The sequence below is a fragment of the Megachile rotundata genome, chromosome 12, assembly GCF_050947335.1.
Source record: "Megachile rotundata isolate GNS110a chromosome 12, iyMegRotu1, whole genome shotgun sequence".
NCBI lineage: Eukaryota > Metazoa > Arthropoda > Insecta > Hymenoptera > Megachilidae > Megachile > Megachile rotundata.
In genome coordinates this window covers 10118244-10139974 of record NC_134994.1, presented here as the reverse complement: position 1 = coordinate 10139974, position 21731 = coordinate 10118244, and the positions used below count along the sequence as shown (strand labels likewise).

The window sequence follows — 21731 nt, the reverse complement described above, 5'->3', positions numbered from 1 at the left end:
TCACGTATTTGATATTAGAAATTTAGAAATTTTTATGTTTTCCAAATTCTTATATTTCTACATTTTTAAAACTCTAGATTCTTGAAACTCCAAACTTTCCAATTTTCAAGTTCTTGAACTCTCAAATTCTCAAATCTCTAAGTCCCCAAATTTCCAAATCCCCGAATTCCCAAATCTCCGAATTTCCAAATCCCTGAATTTCCAAATCCCGGAATTTCGAAACCACCGAATTTCCAAATCCCCAAATTATAAAATCCCTGAATTCCCAAATCCCCGAATTCCCAAATCCCCGAATTTCCAAATCCCCAAATTTCCAAATTTCAAAATCCCCAAATTCCAAAATTCCTAAATTTCAAACTCCCCAAATTCCAAATACCCCAAATTCCAAATTCCCCAAATTCCAAAATCCCCAAATTCCGAAATCCCCAAATTCCAAATACCCCAAATTCCAAATCCCCCAAATTCCAAATTCCCCAAATTCCAAATACCCCAAATTCCAAATTTCCCAAATTCCCAAATCCCCAAATTCCAAATTTCCCAAATTCCCAAATCCCCAAATTCCAAATCCCCCAAATTCCAAACTCCCCAAATTCCAAACTCCCTAAATTCCAAACTCGCCAAATTCCAAACTCCCCAAATTCCAAATTCCCCAAATCCCAAATACCCCAAATTCCAAATTTCCCAAATTCCAAAATCCCCAAATTCCCAAATTCCCAAATCCCCAAATCCCCAAATTCCCAAATCCCCAAATTCCAAATCCCCAAATTCCAAATTCCCCAAATTCCAAAATTCCCAAATCTCCAAATTCACACTTCCACAAAAATTCCAACTTCCCAACCTCCAAAAGTTCCTAACTTCCCCATTTTTACTGAAGAACCCTAGCGATTGCGTGTAGAATAGGTAGATACGCCAGTGAGGAAGGGTGAACCGGGTAGATTATGGTACGAGGGCGAATGTCAATCGAAGTTATCCATTCGTTGGATTTACCCGGAGATTTCTCCTCGGCGCGTATTCAAACGCACTCGAAACAAATGAAAAATCGGAGTACACTCGTAGCGAGCCGTGTCTCCATGTGTTCGGGAATTTCCGACACCCCTCGGTGGGGCTCGTGAGCGCGCTGTACCGCGGCGTCATTCAGTCGAACGCTGACCGCCACGCGTGTAGGATCGCGTTGCGCTCGGTACCAACGCGTCACCACGAGTCATTCCCGGTTGTCAGCCAGCTGTCTACCTGACAGCCAATCGCGTCTCGCGTATCGTCAGGTGAATCGTGCGTCATCGTGACAAGTTTTTGTCGTACGTTCGATCGATTCTTTTTTTCGCGTAAATTCTCGTCGACGTGGACGCTCGATCGATTCGTTCGCGTAGTGCGTGTCTGGCGACCTCCCCTCCGGGGCACGTGTTTGCCCAAAACGGACTAGCCGACCAGTGCAAGTGCGTTGAATTATTCGTCAAAGGATCGTAAGAGATACGACAACAAACAGGTCTGTTGGCAAACAGAGCCGATATACGGAACACGTTCGATTCGCGATCAAGAGATTCGTCGACCCCGTCGCATCCTTTGATACTCCTTAACGAATTCAACGAGGCCACTCGTCCGCGCGGTCAATTCGTGCTAACCCGCGTGGACGATACGTCGCATTCAACTTGCCTCCTCGCTCCATAGAGTTGACTGACCGAGTGACTCACGAGATCGCCCAGAGTGCTCGTCTCGTCTCGACGATCGAAGATACGCGACGCGCGTACAATGCGCTCCTTCTGTCGCCGCTTAACCAGGAAAACAGTCAGATAAGGGAAGTGGACCCCGACGTTTCGTGGTCGCCACGCGAGTCCAAGAATCGCCGACCAGACGTTCCGTGATCGGCAAAAGCGTCGACGGTAATTAGAAGCGGATTAATTGGACCGCGAAGCAGCGCGCGCCGGACGCGCGATGAAAGAGAAGAGGAACACCGCGGGACGGTCGATCGAATAAGCACGCCGCGCGTGCTTTACCTCGCTTCAGGGATTCCTTGTCTTGCCACCAGTTCCGCTTCGTTTCGAAGTAAATATTTATCGGGCGAATCGTCGATGAACTCTGAAAGCCAGCGCGAATACGCTCCGGGAATTGGGGATTCGCAGCTGATTCGAGAACACCGGTTTACTCGCCTGGAGAATCTGCCACCGAATCTCATGGAACGAGATTACAGAACCTGAAACGACTATTTGCCAGTTTGAATTACAAATTCCACGGGGTCGAAAGTTGATGGAACAGAAGTAAACAATCTTGGGTCGTACCTGACTAGGCAACCCGCGGAATTTGGAAGTCTGTCGCAGTCACGTATTCTGTATGACCTGGTAAGAAGGTACAGAAATAAGGTCGGACCTCGAACGTTCTTGGAATAGTCCGAGGCTAATCACAAGTTTTGAATCCAAATTTGATCAGGAATAAGTTGAACGCAAGATCCAGACAGTCAAATTTCGATACTGACTGTAAAATCTGATGGAACAATAATTGTACCTAACATACTCAGACCGAGTTTACAAATATCAGATTAACTGGAACAAAATCTGATGGGCCAAGGTTCCTAAAGCGATCCAAGATTTATCGAGCCGAGAAAAACAGAGCGTTCGAGAGCAGAATCAACCGGTATTCGAATCGAGACAGAAGAGTAGAGAAAGATCAAAAGAGGAAGAGTCGAAGAGCCGAAGAGGGTGGTAACGCTCGAATCAGTCTCACGAGAGGATATCCGACAGTCAGCGTGTCGGGAATCGGGTCGGATGATGCGCCGTCGCGCGACAACGCGATTTTCGGCACTCGTAGTGGTAGAATGTTGACAGCCCGTTCTGGGCCTCTTGGGCTCGGAGTACCGCGAACCCTGGGGCCTGCAGAAGGGAGCGATCACCTGTTCCTATTGCCGGAGAGAGCACTGATCATGGACAGCACTCACCTGCGACAGGACCTGGCCGGTCTGGACTTCAACCTGCACCTGAATCTGCTCCACACCGCGCCTCGTGGCAACGTCTGGCTATGTGAGTTACTGTTTTGCACTAGGTCACTGTCGGGTTTGATGGGACCGCTTTTTGCGGCTCCATCACGCAGGAATTCCGTTTGGAATCTGAACTGTCCTTACGATGTGGATATGTAGGTTCATGAAACCTCTTTCGCGGAATTACGAGAGATGGAATGTGTGGAGAGATGGGATAGGTGGTTAACCCTTTGGTTAACTACAGTTACACTTTGACCAACCGCGTTATTCTTGTGACCACATATGGGAATCGATTTTTCACGGAACTGTTTGCTAAGTAATTTAAATTTCATCTTTTTATTGCGACGATTTATTCTTTGAGGTCTTGAACCTCTTAATAGCATCGATCTGGGGTAGCAGGTGCACCCTGCGATGAACCTAAGACATTTTTCTGTGAAGTACACTTTGCTGAGCCCGTTAGATCTTTATCGTTCTTATATCATTTTCGTGTGTCTTTTAAAACGTGTCTTTTCTCAGAGATCGTTTCGGTAAAATGTTTATAACATAGAAGGTGTTAACGTTGCATTAAATGTGCGAATAATAAAAGGACTATGCATCGAACAGTTGCACGTAAATTCTTTACAGCTGCGACTAATGAATAAATTATAAAAGTAATGTACCGTAATGGTGATCCAACGTTATCTAAACAATTTTAAGCAATTTTATAAACGATCAAATGATATAATTGACCCGTGGCAATTAAATACTCAGATATTCAGTACGTTAAGCAGACGTATTATACAATGTTTCTTTTATCCTTGATGTTTAATTCCCGTTCGCGTGATTCATCCAGTTGGACTGAGCTTAAACAATGAACCATAGAACGTTAAACAGACACGCATTGAAATAAAACGCGTAAGATGCGTCAGAATGCGCTCATTCGTATTACACAATCATTTTTCACAGCATCGCATTGTAGTTTCATCAAAACATACGAATTTTCTCGTGTCGGTAACAAGTGTTCGATGGAAGACAAAACATCGCTTCTTCGTGTTGTACAGCCCCAATCGTGTCAAGATCGGAGCTCATTCAAAACATTTACTTTATTGCCTTCGTGTGGAAACATTGCCATTCAAATATTTTCGTTCATCGAACATGTTCGATAACTTTGTTCTTTCGGGAAAACACGCTCAGCTGTATTATACGTTTTTCTAAATTTTTTCTGTGCAATGTTATAAGTTGAGCTCCATCAATCACCGAGGGAAGAAATATTGTCGGGTTAATCATTTTCTCGCGTGTCAAACTCGAATTCTGACGATTCTGCAAACTATTTTTAACGTTATAAATTACTGTAGGTATAGAAATTCATTCAAATATTATAGTTGTTGGATTATTCATTGATGGTACTTATTATGGCTTTTCACATTACGTTTGCGAGGCTACCATTCATACTTTAGAAGATAGAGTGACGGATGCTAGGAGTAAGGGGGATTTAGGGATGTGGACATTCCTGTCGATCAGAGAGAAAATAGAATTTGGGACATGAGAGTTTGGGTACGTAGGAATTTTGGGATATAAGAGTTGGAGATCCATGCGTTGGATTTCTACACGTTAGATATCTACGCGTTGGATTACCACGCGTTGAATTACCACGCGTTGGATTGCCACGCGTTGAATTACCACGCGTTGGATCTCTACACGTTAGATATCTACGCGCTGGATACCTACGCGTTGGATCTCTACACGTTAGATATCTACGCGCTGGATAACCACGCATTGAATTACCACGCGTTGGATTACCACGCGTTGAATTACCACGCGTTGGATTACCACGCGTTGGATTACCACACGTTGAATTACCACGCGTTGGATCTCTACACGTTAGATATCTACGCGCTAGATACCTACGCGTTGGATCTCTACACGTTAGATATCTACGCGCTGGATAACCACGCATTGAATTACCACGCGTTGGATTACCACGCGTTGAATTACCACGCGTTGGATTACCACGCGTTGGATTACCACACGTTGAATTACCACGCGTTGGATCTCTACACGTTAGATATCTACGCGCTGGATACCTACGCGTTGAATCTCTACACGTTAGATATCTACGCGCTGGATAACCACGCATTGAATTACCACGCGTTGAATTACCACGCGTTGAATTACCACGCGTTGGATTACCACGCGTTGGATCTCTACACGTTAGATATCTACGCGCTGGATAACCACGCATTGAATTACCAAGCGTTGGATCTCCACACGTTAAATATCTACGCGCTGAATCACCGCACGTTGAATTACTACGCGTTGGATCTCCACACGTTAGATATCTACGCGTTGGATAACCACGCATTCAATTACCAAGTTTTAAAGTACATAGAAATGTTTTGAATATAGAAATTTTGGAATAAAGTATATTTCACTCTGTAGTTTGAAAATTTTGTCTCGCGGTATACGAATGAATATTTGTAGATTTTGGGATTCAAGTGCATATGAATATAAGGATTTGAAGAACATACGCTCCATGAGAATTTGCAAAATGTAGGAATACAAGGATTTGGAGGTTTAACTATCAATTCAGAACAACATCTACAAATCTAGGAATAAACCCAGACAAAAGAATATGTTCCAGTGTAGCTCTCTCCAGCCTTTCGATTTACCAGTCCATGGGGTTTACGGTGTCATTTTTCGAGCATTTTTCCCCTGGTTCTCTTATTGTACAGTTAGGTCACTTATCGTTCTAGAGCAATCTGACGGTTTTTAATAGCTCCCATCGTGGCCCGGGTTAATATTCCAACGGTGTTGGTCTAGAAACCTGCAATCTTGTTTAATGGGACGCTACACAGCAATCTCTCTTCACTGTTCCAAATCTCTCGTGTGTTTTCTTTGTGTAGAGTCCTGGATCAAGAGAGCAAGATCCTTTTTTTAATTATGTACAGACATTATGACAGACAGACTAGTCTCTGAAGAAACAAAATTATTTGAAAATTTATTTAGTAAATCTTCTGTTAGACATATTTGATAATCGGGTTCTCTGATTTAGTCATAACAAGGATGTTTATGTACTTGTATCGAAGTCTATCAAATGCAAATCTTGTAGTCCATAGGATCGACAACCTAAGTTTACATGATCTGATAAGTAGTACATAAGTGATTTACATTTTAAGTACATGTTTCAGTGTAATTATAACAATGGAAAATGTCTCTCAGAAACTGTGTTCAGACTAACAAATTTACAGTAATATTTCAATATAATCTCGAAACCGTGACCTTCACGTTTTTGCTAATTATCGTCTGCGCTTTTGTTCGTTCCTGTCCGACGTATCGACATACTCGACAAGAAAGCAGTGTAAAACTTCACTGCACGTCCAGTAATGTATCGCGTTTCACGCGTCACGTATAGAATTTTCCATCTTTCCCGGCGACCACCGAGCGCTTTCGAATAATAATTTCCCTTTTTTTCTCTGAACGTCCGACAGAAATATGCCGCGAGTAAGTAAAACGGCGGGAATTCGCGTAAAACCGCGATTGCGAAAGTTAATGACGCGAGGTCGTTGAAAAGTTTTCTCGGTACCGTGAAAATCCGATTGCACGCGAGAACGGCTACCGATTCCGATGAAATTAATTGCGATATTTTGAAACCGTTGAACGCAATCGATGGATAACACGGCGTTAACCTGTAAGGTAGCATGATTACCTCTACACATAATGCGGCCGCGCTCGTTTCGTTTACGTAACGCGAGAAAGGTGGAAACGAACCCGCGGTCTTTTCATTTTTCGCGAATGAATCGTTCAGCTGTGACCCGTTCCAAAGAGCAGAGGGCTCGCTGAAACGTTATAATTATAGGCGTGGAAAAATTGAAAAGCTTCGACTGTAAACGAAAAACTTTCCCTTCAAAATTTCAGACCTTTTCTCTGGTAACAAAACGCGCGTGCTCCCTTAATGTTTCTAACTAAACGTTGCACGGTATTCAACCTTTTTATGCTTCACGCGCTTTCATACGTGGTTGCTACATTTTTTACGTCATGTTTGAAAAAATTGAATTGAACTTCGTGACTTCGATTTTTTATTGTTTTATGCATTTGCTGGAAACATGGCGGTTATATGTCGCTACTAATAATTTGCGAATATGAGGGATATAAATGTACAAAGATGTTGTACGTAAGAAATGCAGAAAGTAGACATAAGTAAAGATATGTACATATAGATACGTCCATATGTAAAAATATATACAGAATATGTAAAATATATAGAAGTATATAGAAATGTATAAAAGTATATGGAAATATACAGACATATAGAGAAATGTATAGAAATATATAGAAATATATAGAAATATATAGAAATATATAAAAATATATAAAAATATATAGAAATGTATAGAAATGTATAGAAATGTATAGAAATGTATAGAAATGTATAGAAATGTATAGAAATGTATACAAATATATAGAAATATGTAAAAATATATAAAAATATATAAAAATATATAAAAATATATAGAAATGTATAGAAATGTATAGAAATGTGTAGATCAAGCTCAGAACACATATATCAATATATCACCCGTTTTATCATTGACGTCATCTTACAAATTTATCGAACACAAACTTACCATCCAAATTAAACAAAAAAAGAAAAGAAAGTGTTATATGACACTGACCGTCAAAGACTCCGTGCAATCGCATTCCTCTGAATTACTCAGAACCTGTCCTCCTAATTATTTCAAGAACTTGTTGCAATCGCAGCAATAAATAGCGAGTACCTTTCGCACGAAATAATTACACGGGCTCGATCGTAAAGTTTTATCGTCGTTCCTGGCAAAGGAACAAAAGTTGAAATGCCTCGTCTTTATCGTTTTGAGTGAAACCAAGCGGCGTGACTGTTCACGGTGTCAGACTCTGTTATCTTCGCCGGTTATTTTAGCCGTATTTGCTTTGCAATCGACTACATAACATCTTGCCGGCTGAATTTTTTAAGACTTTTACCTTCGTTAACTGCGCTGTACTCGACGTATGTATTATAAATTGTAGGAATTTTATGTCGACATATTTTTGAATGTTTGTTTCGAGTTGTCTCGTTCTGTTTTATTATCAATGGAAAATATTTAGGATGTTCCAATAAAATATACTTTATTAATACTATACTTATACTTTGTTAAATATATCGGTAGATATGTCAGTCCATAGAATATATCAGTAAAGTGTAATATATTAAATATAAATTGATTACACATAGTCTCACGCTGTTATATTGTCGATGGAAAATATTTAGGATGTTCCAATAAAATATACTTTATTAATACTATACTTATACTTTGTTAAATATATCAGTAGATATATCAGTCCATAGAATATATCAGTAAAGTGTAATATATTAAATATAAATTGATTACACATAGTCTCACGCTGTTATATTATCGATGGAAAATATTTAGGATGTTCCAATAAAATACACTTTATTAATGCTATACTTATACTTTGTTAAATATATCGGTAGATATATCAGTCCATAGAATATATCAGTAAAGTGTAATATATTAAATATAAATTTATTACACATAGTCTCACGCTGTTATATTATCGATGGAAAATATTTAGGATGTTCCAATAAAATGTACTTTATTAATGCTATACTTATACTTTGTTAAATATATCAGTAGATATATCAGTCCATAGAATATATCAGTAAAGTGTAATATATTAAATATAAGTTTATTACAGACAGTCCTTTGTAATTTTGTGTCCCTGTTCATCTATCAAATTATACGATAATAAACCTGTGTTAAGTTAGATAAGTGTATATTACAGCGTCGAAAGAACGTGAGCAGCGTGAAAGACCCGTTAGGGCGACGATATAACGAGAATCTACTGTAATTGCAGCAACTCTGGTCGAGCACTAACGAAACCTCTGCAGCGATTAACGTAAAAGACACCTCGTGAATTTTCCTCGTGAACTCTCTCCGGTACGCAAACACCGGTGAATTGTCTGTAAAGTCCCTTCGAGCTGAGATTTTACTTTACTTGCCAGTATTCCGCGCGAAACTTGGGCTCTGTTAATCTCCAACGAAATATTCGAATTTGCTAGTTCTCGTTGTATCTATTAACCCTTCTGAATATTAATTCTGGTTATGGTATTCACAGACTTCAACTGCTTTTGTAAGATTGCTTGAAAGTACCTGAATGTGGTTTTATATAATTTATGTACCTGAAGAAGTTTTACAATGAGCACCTTTTCTTGGTAGTCAAAAAGTGCATTATGTTCAGCAATTAATTTTTGTTACAGTTTCATAGTAGGACAGACTTCAATTATTTTTGTAAGGTTGCTTGAAAGTACCTGAATGTGATTTTATATAAATTTATGTACCTGAAGAAGTTTTACAATGAGGACCTTTTCAAGTGATCATAAAGTGCATTATGTTCAGTAATTAATTTTTGTTATAGCATTCATAGTAAGACATAGTTCAACTACTTTTGTAAGGTTGCTTGAAAGTACCTGAATATGATTTTATATAATTTATGTACCTGAAGAAGTTTTACAATGAGGACCTTTTCAAGTGATCATAAAGTGCATTATGTTCAGCAATTAATTTTGGTTATAGCATTCATAGTAAGACATAGTTCAACTACTTTTGTAAGGTTGCTTGAAAGTACCTGAATATGATTTTATATAATTTGTGTACCTGAAGAAGTTTTACAATGAGGACCTTTTCAAGTGATCATAAAGTGCATTATGTTCAACAATTAATTTTAGCTGCAGTTTCAAAGTAGGACATACTTCAATTATTTTTGTAAGATTGCTTAAAAGTACCTGGATGTGATTTTATATAAACTTATGTACCTGAAGAAGCTTTACAATGAGAATCTTTTCTTCATAGTCAAAAAGTGCATTGTGTTTATAAATTAATTTTGACTACAGCTTTCACAGTAAGACATACTTCAACTACTTTTGTAAGGTTGTTTGAAAGTACCTGAATATGAGTTTACATAAATTTATACACCTGAAAAAGTTTTACAATGAGAACCTTTTCTACCTAATCAAAAAGTGCATTATGTTCAGCAATTATTTTTTATTATAGCATTCACAATAAGACATACTTACACTACTTTTGTAAGGTTGCTTAAAAGTACCTGAACGTGATGTCACATAAATTTAAATACATGAAAAAGTTTTACTATGAGAACCTTTTCTTCGTAGTCAAAAAGTGCATTATGTTCATAAATTAATTTTGACTATAGCTTTCACAGTAACTACTTTTGTAAGATTGTTCAAAAGTACCTAAACATGATTTCATATAAATGTAAATACATAAAAATATTTTACAACTATTTCCCGCAATAAAAAAGTGCATTCCGCAATTAATTCTTTGAACGACTTTCGGCTCGTGTAAATCAAGTCATGCCCTCGAGGCTGATAAATCGAACCCACTCGAATCAGCGATAATCGACAAGTTATCGTAAACCACACCTTAAAGGTGACACGGTTTAATACCCATGATGCTCAGGGATTATCCATGAAACGAAAGAGAAAAAAACTGTGGTCGTTTGGATGGAATCGAGTTAATTATTTTTAAGCCGCGCCCAACGGGTTGAGCTAATTAAAGACGCGACCTTAACACAAGCCTTGGAAACGCAGGGCTCGATTTACGAAGCTTGTTGAACGCCGGTATCTTTAGAACGAAATTTCCGTGTCCTTTGTCGCTTACACTAATCCAATCGATAGTGCGAGTCTGATCGCTGCTAATCCTATCATTCGCGCTGCAATTAAACCTTCCGATACGAGTATAATAGTCGATTATTGTCGATAAAGTCTGGCGCCCGTTTTGGCTCGATCTTCCTTGAAATATATTTTTCGATGAAATTTTAATTTAACGATTTTGTGGAGCAACGGCTGAATATAGTTTCTTATGAAGTCTATTCTTGGCTTCTGAGGCTTTAATATAATTGTCCTTTGACATCAATGTTCGCAATGAAAACTATTCATGGTGAAACTCGATGGTTTTTCTGCTTTGTAAATTGACTCTCTAGAGGACTGATAATACTTGCTAAAGAACTATTTAGCTTAAAGAGCTTTGGATATTAAAATTACCAAGGTAAAAATTTGATGGCTCAAAAACGTGTTTGAAATATGACATCTGTCCCCGTTTCGAGCCGCCCTTGTCGATGTCATTAATTTAATATAAAGATAGTCTCGATTCGGTAACCGCTAATTTCCGTCCAGTTCGATATATCGACCAACGACACCATTCGCGTGACACTGAATAATCCTCCGGGACGCTTTTGTCGGGGATCGATTTCTGTATCGCAGATCCTATCGAGTGTATAATTGATTACGGAAACGTCTTTCGTGGATTCGCGAGCAATCGAGCGGAACGCAATATTTCATCGTTGGTAAAACAAAATTAGAGGATGACCCAGATATTTCCGGCGTACGAAATAATTAGAAAGGATCGTCTGCGCCGGATGGATGATTTTATTTCTTCGCGAGACATCCAATCTGATAAAAGCTTTGCTCGAAGATTGTTAAGTGTATCTTGGACGAAAAATCGCTTCGATCAATGGATTACGGTTTGAATATGGATCATTGAGGACGGCGAATGATCCGTTTAATCCGCCGGATTGTTCAAACTGTTTGCCCGATATCGAGATGTGGATTAAACGCTCTGCCATTGCTTTGTTAAATGAACCGATTCGTCCGCTCGAATTAGTCTGTAACATGATTTTTCCCTGCTCTGTAAATATCGTACAGATCACGGTTCACTGCGGATTAACACCGATTTCATGTCTGAAACGTTTGGGTCAAATGTATGTGATCTTTGATGTACTTTCATCTACCCTGATGATGTTAAATCGACTTCGATCTTCAAATTAGAGCATTGTAACAAGTATTTGATTATCGAAATTTAAAGAGATACGAGTCTCTTGTAGTTGCTACGAGATTTGTAAAGTGTTAAAAATTTGTGAACTCAAATTTAAAACCACCCATCATCCATCCCCGAGTGTCCCTTAATTTTCTGTTGGCACTTAACCGAATTTCTAGTCAATTGGAATAGTTGTTAATTAAAATTTCTTCTGTTTCAGGTGAGTATCTGTACCTACAATCTGGTAACAACCTGTCGACCCGAATAGACGTGAGTACCTGATTCACTTGTAAAAAAATGGGGCCCGATTTTGTAATCATCATTAAACATAACGAAGCGCCACTCGAACGGGCAGGATTTTTGTCCCGCCTCAATTAACACGCGTAAGGGTACAAAAGTCGATAACGAGACGGACCGAATTACCGAGTTAACGAAGTTAATCAACAACGTAACCAGGTGGTTGAACCGCGTTACGGATCGAACCTGGTAGCGATTTTCAATGCCGGAAACGCTCGTCGGATTCGTTATCCTTGAACACGTGGAAGTTATCTAGTTATGCAATCGCGTTACGTATACCGAATCTTTGTCCGATGGGAGGCGCGGTCGCGAATGATCGATTCTCCCGGAATTCCACGTGGATGTTGTAACCCGGGTCAGATTTGGGTTAGCGCTTAATCACTCGAAATTACGGAGCCAATCCACGCTGGCCATTTCCAGAGCCATTTTCTTTCCGAATGATTTAGCGAGGGAAACGCGATCTTGTTCCATGGTAAATACGTCACCGCTATGGAATCCTAGACAAGTTCATTATCATACCGTTCGTATGTCTTCGTTGCGCTCGTTGCGATCGTGGGCGTTTGATAGCATGCTCGAGGTTTAATGCAAGTTTCAAGAGATTCCGTCAAGGATAAATGGGATATGATTCGATAATCCTCTTAATTGAGTCGTTTTGCTGACGGCAAAGTATATTTTATTTCGCATACATCGTTTATTGATCTACTCGACGGGGTTGTTATCGAACTGTTCACTCATATGTCATAGTTTGAATATTGTTCATTTTGTAGATATTTCGTATCTATCATCAAGGTAATAAATTCTCATATGATGTCAATGTTGCACCACTTCAAGTAATCTATTTCTTCTGTTTGAATGAAGAATTCTAGTCTTGCAACGTTTGGACCTTGTGCTCGATTTCAAATCCAAAATTCTCCGACATTGATCGTGTCAGAGGAATAAAATTTAAGCTCTACAGTACAATTTCAAAGTAGTTTTACGAAAGTTGATATTTCTGAAGTACATCTCAAAAACATGCAAGTCAGACATCTCTGTTTTGGTATCTTATTCATAAATGATCTTCCGATACCAAATTTCTGAAGTTTAACCTTGAAGACATACGTGTAATTGAGTAATCGAATGATGGCTATTCCACAAGAACGAACACAAGTATTTGAGGAGCAAATATTGTGGCAGTGAGTGTTCAATGAAGCCGATGTTAATTAAGATTAGGCGGCACGATTCTGCGTACTGGTGCTCGAAACTGTTAATGGCGGCTGTCGAGAAATCCAAGGATTTAGAAGAGCCCTTTCGGATATTGATTGAGTTACGTGCGCGATGATTGGGTCAGGTTAACTCGCCCTGTAAAATCGCGTCGCAAATATGGACAATCTCGATGAGAGATAAATTGATTCAAGGTCGTTCAAAATCGGTCGAATTCTTTTAACTCAGTCATTGAACAAATTTCTGTTAATTTTTAATTAAAAAATATTGAATAGATTTCAGGATTTCAGATCAATGTTTATGCTTAATATTTTAGGGTAAATGTTTAAACGATTAATTTCGATATTAGCACAATGTCGATATTTCAATATGGTTAAATATTGAACGGGCAGGGAAATACAGTTTGTAAATAAATATTGATATTATTTTTCCGATAATATGAGCAATATTGAGCTTCCCTTTAGATCTGTTTAGCCACCTTTTCCGTTTATTTGCTTCTTAATTAAAAAAAGTAAAAGCTTCGATCATGAAATACTATTTCAACTTAATTCTCAGAGGATGAAGAATCTCATTTTTGTGTAAATAGAATAATATAGAAAAATGTTGTATACCCACTCGAAAATCTTTATAACGCGCAATTTAACCGAGTGTTTTTAAGCTCCGCGACCAAACATCGAGGGAAATTAAAATAAATTGCAGCGAAGAAAATTGCGATGCATAGGATTAGAATAGGGGCGAGGAGAAAGCTTTTGAAAATGAAAATTGAACGATACACTTGAAGCGTTTTTATTTCGCAATTACCTGCCGACTAGAACGTTGAATCTATTCAGTTTTATCTTCGCCGAAACTTTTCAATTTCATCTCGCCAGATAACGTGTATATTCGTTAAAAGAGAACGCACTCGAGGAATATTCGCGATGGAATCGCTGATGCCATTAGCTATCGTATTATTGTCTCGACGACGTTTTTTGCCGGGGGAAAATTCATCCTCGAATTACTGAGAGGATTAAATATTCGTTCGTCCCTCGAGGAAGTTGTTTTTCTCGTGGAGACGCCAAACGGTCAATATTTCAGGGGGGTTTTTATTGAAAATTTGTGTTTGAGGGTTGGGGGTTTGGAAATTTGGGAAGTTGAGGATTTGGGGATTTGGAGACTTTTGGGGATTTTTGGGGATTTTGGGGTTTGGGAGATTTTAGGGTTTGGGGATTTTGGGATTTGGGAGATTTTAGGATTTGGGGGATTTTGGGATTTGGGGATTTTGGAATTTGGAGGATTTGGGTATTTTGGAATTTGGGCGATTTTGGGATTTGGAAGATTGTGGAATTTGGGAGATTTTGGGATTTGGAAGATTTTTTAATTTGGGGGATTTTGGGATTTGGAGGATGAGGATTTGGGGATTTGGGAATTTGGGGGTTTGAGAATTTAGAAATTTTTGAATTTGGGGTATTTTAGGATTTGGAAGATTGTGGAATTTGGGAGATTTTGGGATTTGGAAGATTTGGGAATTTAAGGGATTTTGGGATTTGGAAGATTGTGGAATTTGGGGGATTTTGGGATTTGGAATATTTTGGAATTTGGGGGATTTTAGGATTTGGAAGATTGTGGAACTTGGGGGATTTTGGGATTTGGAAGATTTTGGAATTTAGGGGATTTTGGGATTTGGAAGATTTTGAAATTTGGGGGATTTTGGGATTTGGAAGATTTTGGAATTTGGGAGATTTTAGGATTTAGGGGGTTGAGGATTTCACAATTTGTAGATTTGGGGGTTTAGGAATTTGGAAATTTTTGAATTTGGGAATTTGGGATTTTGGGGACTTGAGGATTTGGGTATTTGGGAATTCGGAAGTATAGGGATTTGATCATTTTGAAGGTTAGAAATTTCAGAATTGGAGGTTCTGAAATTTGAAGATTTAGGAGTTTGGAGATTTATTGATTTGGAAATAAAGGAATTTAATAAGTTAAGAATTTGGGGTTGAGGATTAAGCTATTTGAAACTTTGAAAATGTACTAATCTGAAGCTTCAGAATTTATGAATTTGAGAATTCCTAGGAAAATAATTAGGAATTTGGGGTTCTGAAATGTACACATCTACTCATATTAAAATTAACAAATTAAAAAGCTTGAGAATTTCAGAAAAATTAAGAAGTTTGGTAAATTAAGGGAATATGTAAACTTGTGTTCCGAAAGTTGCGCATGTAACTTCGCAAATATACCTATCTATTTAACATAGAAAATTTAATATTCCTATTACATTAACATCACACAATTACAAACCCCTAAAATATAGTCAGCACGTATTTCCCTATTTCCCTTAAAGGGAATTAAAAATACCCCATCTCCATTAGTAACCCCCGTTTTTTTTTCAAACATCTAATTTCTGTCGACCTCCCCAAAGAACCCTCGAGTAGGTAAACGCATTTAAACGTTCAATTTCAGCCACCAAAAGACATATCGTTTTCCAAATTTGGCACTCGCTTGGCAAATTACGTGCGACGCTGTGCGTGCATGATACGTAATCTAATTTATAGATCAGAAATTGGGCAAGGCGGGTCAGCAAAGGCCGATCAATACGTTTCCTGTCCTTCTCGTTCGTTGTTAAGATTCTTTCGAAGGTCGAGGAATTTTTCCAACAGTCTCGAAAACTCCGAAAACTCGCCCACCGTTTCTGTCGTTTATTGTTCAAGAGTTGTTGAATCATCGGTGAATTTTGAAACGGGTTACAAGTATTTTATTGCTTTATTTATTTTCGTTTCTGTAGTTTTACTTGTTTAGTTTCTCTTTCCGAAGGGAATCTCTGTTATTACCTGTAATAAAAATCCACGTCAACTCACAGATATATTTTTAACATAGTTTGCAATACAATTTTGGGATTTAATTTGCAATTTTTTTTTATATATTTGTACATAAAATTTATTTTTAAAAAATTATTTATTGTCAATAGGAATGAATTGTTCGTAAGAAATCTATTTTTAGTCTTCCAAAATTGTGTCCTTAAAATTTTACAAACTATTTGAAATTATTTTTTTATTTTTTAGAATGAAAACCCTTGTGTGAACCTTTGTCACATTGCAGCCCTTAAATTTCAATTATGATGGAAGGCAAAAGAGGATGTTTTCTAATTTTACAATATCCACAGTTCCATAAATTACGATTAAAGCAGAAACGCGATAAAACAGTGATTTTAATCAGCGAAGAGTCCGATATTAAAAAGTTGGGTAGTCATTTCCCCGGGCGCCAAGAAAATTCAGACCGCGAATGTCTGCAACTTTATGGCCGATTCTCGGTCGAATAATCGAGGAGATGACTCATCATCGATTGCAATAACAGCGTCGATGAAGTTCGTCTAACGCTGGATTTCGATGTTGGCCTGCGATTTCGAAGAATCGTGGGGGTGGAACACGATAAGTCTTATCTAAGACCAGAATATCTCTTTGTTTCGTGCTGTGCTCCCCACCTTATCCGAAGATCTAGGGAAAAAGGGGAATAAAGTGGAATTTACGTACGTTCTGCTTTATCATTCCGCTACACGTAGAAAGTTGGCATATATTTTCTTTTTTATCCGCCTCGTGACTTTCTCTGTTTTAATCTTTCGTTGTTCGCGTATTTTATCGATGTACCGTGTCGAGAATTAAGAATTTCAACTGTTTCATATTTTTCTTTCGATGCATCGAAGATTATTTGTAGAGAGCTTTTGGATAAAATGAATTTGGAGGTTTAGAAATGTGGACATTTAGGGATTTGAGGGTGTACAAGTGTGGAACTTGATGGTCTACAGATATGGTACATGGTCTTGAGGGATAGGAATTTAGAAACCTACAAATTAGAGGATTTAGCAATTTGAATATAGCACCTCGATGTACCAAAATGTCTGCAAATTCTCAAAATTCCAAATTAGGAAACTCGAACACTTCAGGAAATGAATAATTCAGAAACTTGCGAATTTCACAAATTCAGATACTTGAAAATATAGAAACCTACGAGTGCAATTTGAAGACAAATTGCAAACCTATTCTACCTATATAGAAACCAAGATTTGCAACCTTGAAATCTCTAATTGTGAAAACTATAACTTCCAAGTTGAGAAACTTGAAGACTCCCAAAGGAGCCTAAGAAACGATCAAGTTCGCAAACGTGCCTTCGAAAGTAAGCGATCGAATTACCCAGAAGCCCAGCGAAATTGACGGTCGAATTTTTGGTGAAGTTCGACGACCAACTACGGACATCATCTCTGTACAAGCGTATTAACGCTTTCATTTCGGTTTTTGCCAGAGCTGAATGATGCGGACGTTCGCCTCTTTTTACGGTCATGTTCTGTGCGAGCTCGTTTTTGCACCGTGTTGAACGCGAAAAAAAAGATATTCAATTGAACGTTACGGTGTGTTAAAGCGTGTACAAACGATAAATTGTCTTTCAGGCTTTTTCGATGAAATTGCACGGACGAGAACGATACAGCGAGACAATGAGTTAGGTAATGGTTCTGACGCAATGAGATAAAAAGATCGTGTGGGACGTGTAACGATTTTGAAAGTATCGGGTTAATCGCTGAATATACGTCGTTTTAAATAACGGTAATTAAAACGTTCACTGACACGATGAAAATTTGCTACGTGCAGCCACACACACAGGAATAAAATTGTCTTATTTGTTAAATTGGTGCTCTCGGTCACGGTGGTCTTTAAATTCCATTATTTTTCACCTTGTTTTTATTTATGATTGCGATTCAAGAACCACTAATTGGTAACATTAATTAAAGTAATTAGCAAAATTAATATACGCATTGGACGACGTTCTCGAGCATAATTCCGGTCAATCTATTAATAAGAGCAGAAAAAATATGTAAATTGCACGAAGTAGACTCTGATCGCTTTGTTTTACGCACATTGTGGCACACTGGACTTGAAACTGTTTTAATGAAACTAGTGAACTGTAAATCAGAAGTTGTGGTAAAAGTAGTCTTTCTAGAGATACATTCTTATAGTAAAATTTCTGAAATTCTGAAATTCTTAAATTGGAAATATCTGTATTTGCAAACTTTCAAATCCTCAAATTTCTGAATCAAAAATTTTCAAGTTTCTAAATTAGACGTTGAATTTTTATATTGCCAAAGTTCCTAGAACCAAAATTATCAGATTCCTAAATTTCCTAGATATCAAGTCCCAGATCCCCAAATTCCTCAAATGCTAAAATTCCAAAACTCCCTAGATGCAAATCCCTACATTCCCCAATTCCCAACTCTCCAAATTCTCAAATTCCGAAATTCCATAGATGCAAATCTCTACATTCCCAAATTCCCAACTCTCCAAATTCTAAAATTCCAAAATTCGCTAGATGCAAATCCCTACATTCCCAAATTCCCAACTCTCGAAATTCTAAAATTCCAAAATTCGCTAGATGCAAATCCCTACATTCCCAAATTCCCAACTCTCGAAATTCTCAAATACCAAAATTCCCTAGATGCAAATCCCTACATTCCCAAATTCCCAACTCTCGAAATTCTAAAATTCCAAAATTCGCTAGATGCAAATCCCTACATTCCCAAATTCCCAACTCTCGAAATTCTCAAATACCAAAATTCCCTAGATGCAAATCCCTACACTCCCAAATTCCCAACTCTCCAAATTCTCAAATTTCAAAATTCCCTAGATGCAAATCCCTACATTCCCCAATTCCCAACTCTGCAAATTCTAAAATTCCAAAATTCGCTAGATGCAAATCCCTACATTCCCAAATTCCCAACTCTCGAAATTCTAAAATTCCAAAATTCGCTAGATGCAAATCCCTACATTCCCAAATTCCCAACTCTCGAAATTCTCAAATACCAAAATTCCCTAGATGCAAATCCCTACACTCCCAAATTCCCAACTCTCCAAATTCTCAAATTCCAACATTCCATAGATGCAAATCCCTACACTCCCAAATTCCCAACTCTCCAAATTCTAAAATTCCAAAATTTCCTAAATGCAAATCCCTACATTCCGCAATTCCCAACTCTCCAAATTCTAAAATTCCAAAATTCCCTATATGCAAATCCCTACATTCCCAAATTCCCAACTCTTCAAATCCCTAGATTTCCACGTGAAATCCACGTAGATTTTCCACGTAAATCTCCAAATCCTTGGATACCCATATCTGTAGTTCACCAAATCTTTAGACCCCCACATCCGTACCACCCCAGGTCCAAAAATTCGAAAATTCTCAATACTCCAAAAGTCTTCGAATTGCAATCTCCTCAAATGCCCACATTCCCAAGTTCCAACTCCAACTTTTCAAATTTCCAAAATCTCCAAAAACGCCATTAGAAAACATCCTATTAAATTCCACAAAATGAAAACTAAATGGTGGAAATTTCTCCGTGTATACATACGTTCATATCAAAAGGAAGCCTGTGCGGCAGCAGCGTGTACCGGTGTTTCGAATCGATAACACTTTGCGTAATACCCCGTGAATAGAGCCCTGTGACCGGTACAGGTTGCGAGAATCGATGAGAGTATCGTTGTTGTTGCACACAACCGCGTGATTAGTGATTAATCATCCGGTACGACGGTCGCGTTTGATTAATTAATTGTAGGGATTAGTAGAACACGCGTGGAGAAGACTTCATAGCAAAAAGAAGGAAAACGGATACTTGCGCTGTTTCATCTCCGCCGATTCGCTTTTCATTCCGCTGCCTCACTTTTCATTACGTACCAATGGAAAAATCCTCTTTTTTAATACCAGACTGTTTGCACGGAACATACGTTAAGGTCTTTTATACGTGAGTATCATTTGAAAATGAGAGTCTGCGAGTGTATCGGTGCGATGTGTGCTTTTTTTATCCTCTGCAAAGAGTACTTTTCATGCTCGATTTATACTGGCCGATTCAAAGTTTGTCGACGATTAAACTTTCCAATCTTCTTGCTGCAAATCTCTCTGTTTCAAAGTGAATCAATTGTACTTGATTTCGTAAATTAATCTGCACCTGGTCTATTGATTGAAATGAATCTTGTTATTGTAACACGTGTCAGAAGTCTGACTTCTGATACTCCATTAATTGAGAACAAATTTTGCATCGATAAATCAATACATCAGCTGTTACTCGATAAAGTAACCTGATAAACCTTCCTTCTCTTACTGTATACCGTTTCGTAATGGCTGTTTACACAGCCGTGAACCAGCGAGCGCGTCAAACTCGAATCACCAGAAAATAGACAGGGCTCGACCTTGCAAGGTTAATTAGACCGGAACAACGAAGCTTTTCAATGTGTTCGACAATTAAGCTCCCGGTGTAAAACGATCCGTTTTCATCAATAGTCGCGATTCAATAGCGAAAGAAAACCTGGCTTTTGGTATTCACGTTTTACGTTGTGAATTGCGGCCCGCTTTAACCATGTGATCTACCGATTCAATTAGACCTACTTAGCGATTTGTATAGATTTTTAATGTTTGCTGATGTTCAGATGCAAGGATGTTTGTTATATTGTGGTTTGAGGATTTGGGGATTTACTGTGCGCACTGAGGGAGTAGTTTTGCAATTTGGGGGTGTGTAGATTGGGGATGTGGGGTGTTGAGTGGAGAAGGGTTTGGAGATGTAGGGATTTGGGGTGTGGGAATTTGGGATATGGGATTTTAGGGTACAGGGAGATAGGGAGCTGGGACATAGGAAGACAGGGACGTAGGAGACATAGACATAGGAGACAGGGACATAGAATGACAGGGATATAGAGAGACAGGGATATAGGGAGCTGGGACATAGGGAGACAGGACATAGGGAGCTGGGATATAGGAGACAGGGACATAGGGAGACAGGGGCATAGGGAGCTGGCACATAGGGAGACAGGGACGTAAGGATATAGAGACGTAGAGAGACAGGGACATAGGGAGCTGGGACGTGGGGAGACATGGACATAGGGAATTTGGGATATGGGATTTTTGGGTATAGGGAGATAGGGAGATAGGGAGCTGGGACATAGGAAGACAGGGACGTAGGAGACAGAGACATAGGAGATAGGGACATAGAGTGACAGGGATATAGGGAGACAGGGACATAGGGAGACTGGGACGTAAGGAGACAGGGACATAGGGAGACATAGAGAGACATGGACATAGAAATAGGGGATATGGAGGTTTGGGACATAGTGACTTAGGACGTAGGAATTGGGGACATAGTAACATGGGATATGGAGGTTTGGGACATACTAGTTTGGGCTACGTAGGTGTGGCACATAGGGATTAGGGACATAGGGGTCCAGGACATGGGACTTTGGACTATAGGCTATCTGCATATAGGATGTAAGGGTTTGGGACATAAGCATTCGAGACAAAATCCCCCTATCAGCACTCCCCAGATCCACATCGCAAGTGCAGATTGGCCCAGAATATTCGTATCGAATCGTTCCCACGTAATTTCGGGCTGATAATTCGTGTCGAATCGATCGAATCGC

The 21731-nt window shown here is 38.8% G+C and overlaps 1 protein-coding gene across 11 annotated transcripts in view; it reads left to right on the top strand.

Annotated features, from left to right (window-relative positions):
• LOC100883133 (uncharacterized) overlaps positions 1–21731 on the top strand; it is a 219695-nt gene that overhangs the window by 81959 nt on the left and 116005 nt on the right. For 3 of the 11 annotated variants that reach the window (XM_076538072.1, XM_076538069.1, XM_076538067.1), the window contains exon 1: positions 1150–3008. The exons of the other annotated variants lie outside the window; for them this stretch is intronic. In XM_076538072.1, coding sequence (XP_076394187.1) covers positions 2807–3008 — 202 coding nt within the window. In that variant the 5' untranslated portion in view covers positions 1150–2806. Of the gene's footprint in view, positions 1–1149; positions 3009–21731 lie in introns of those variants that run through there. 11 annotated transcript variants of the gene reach the window in all.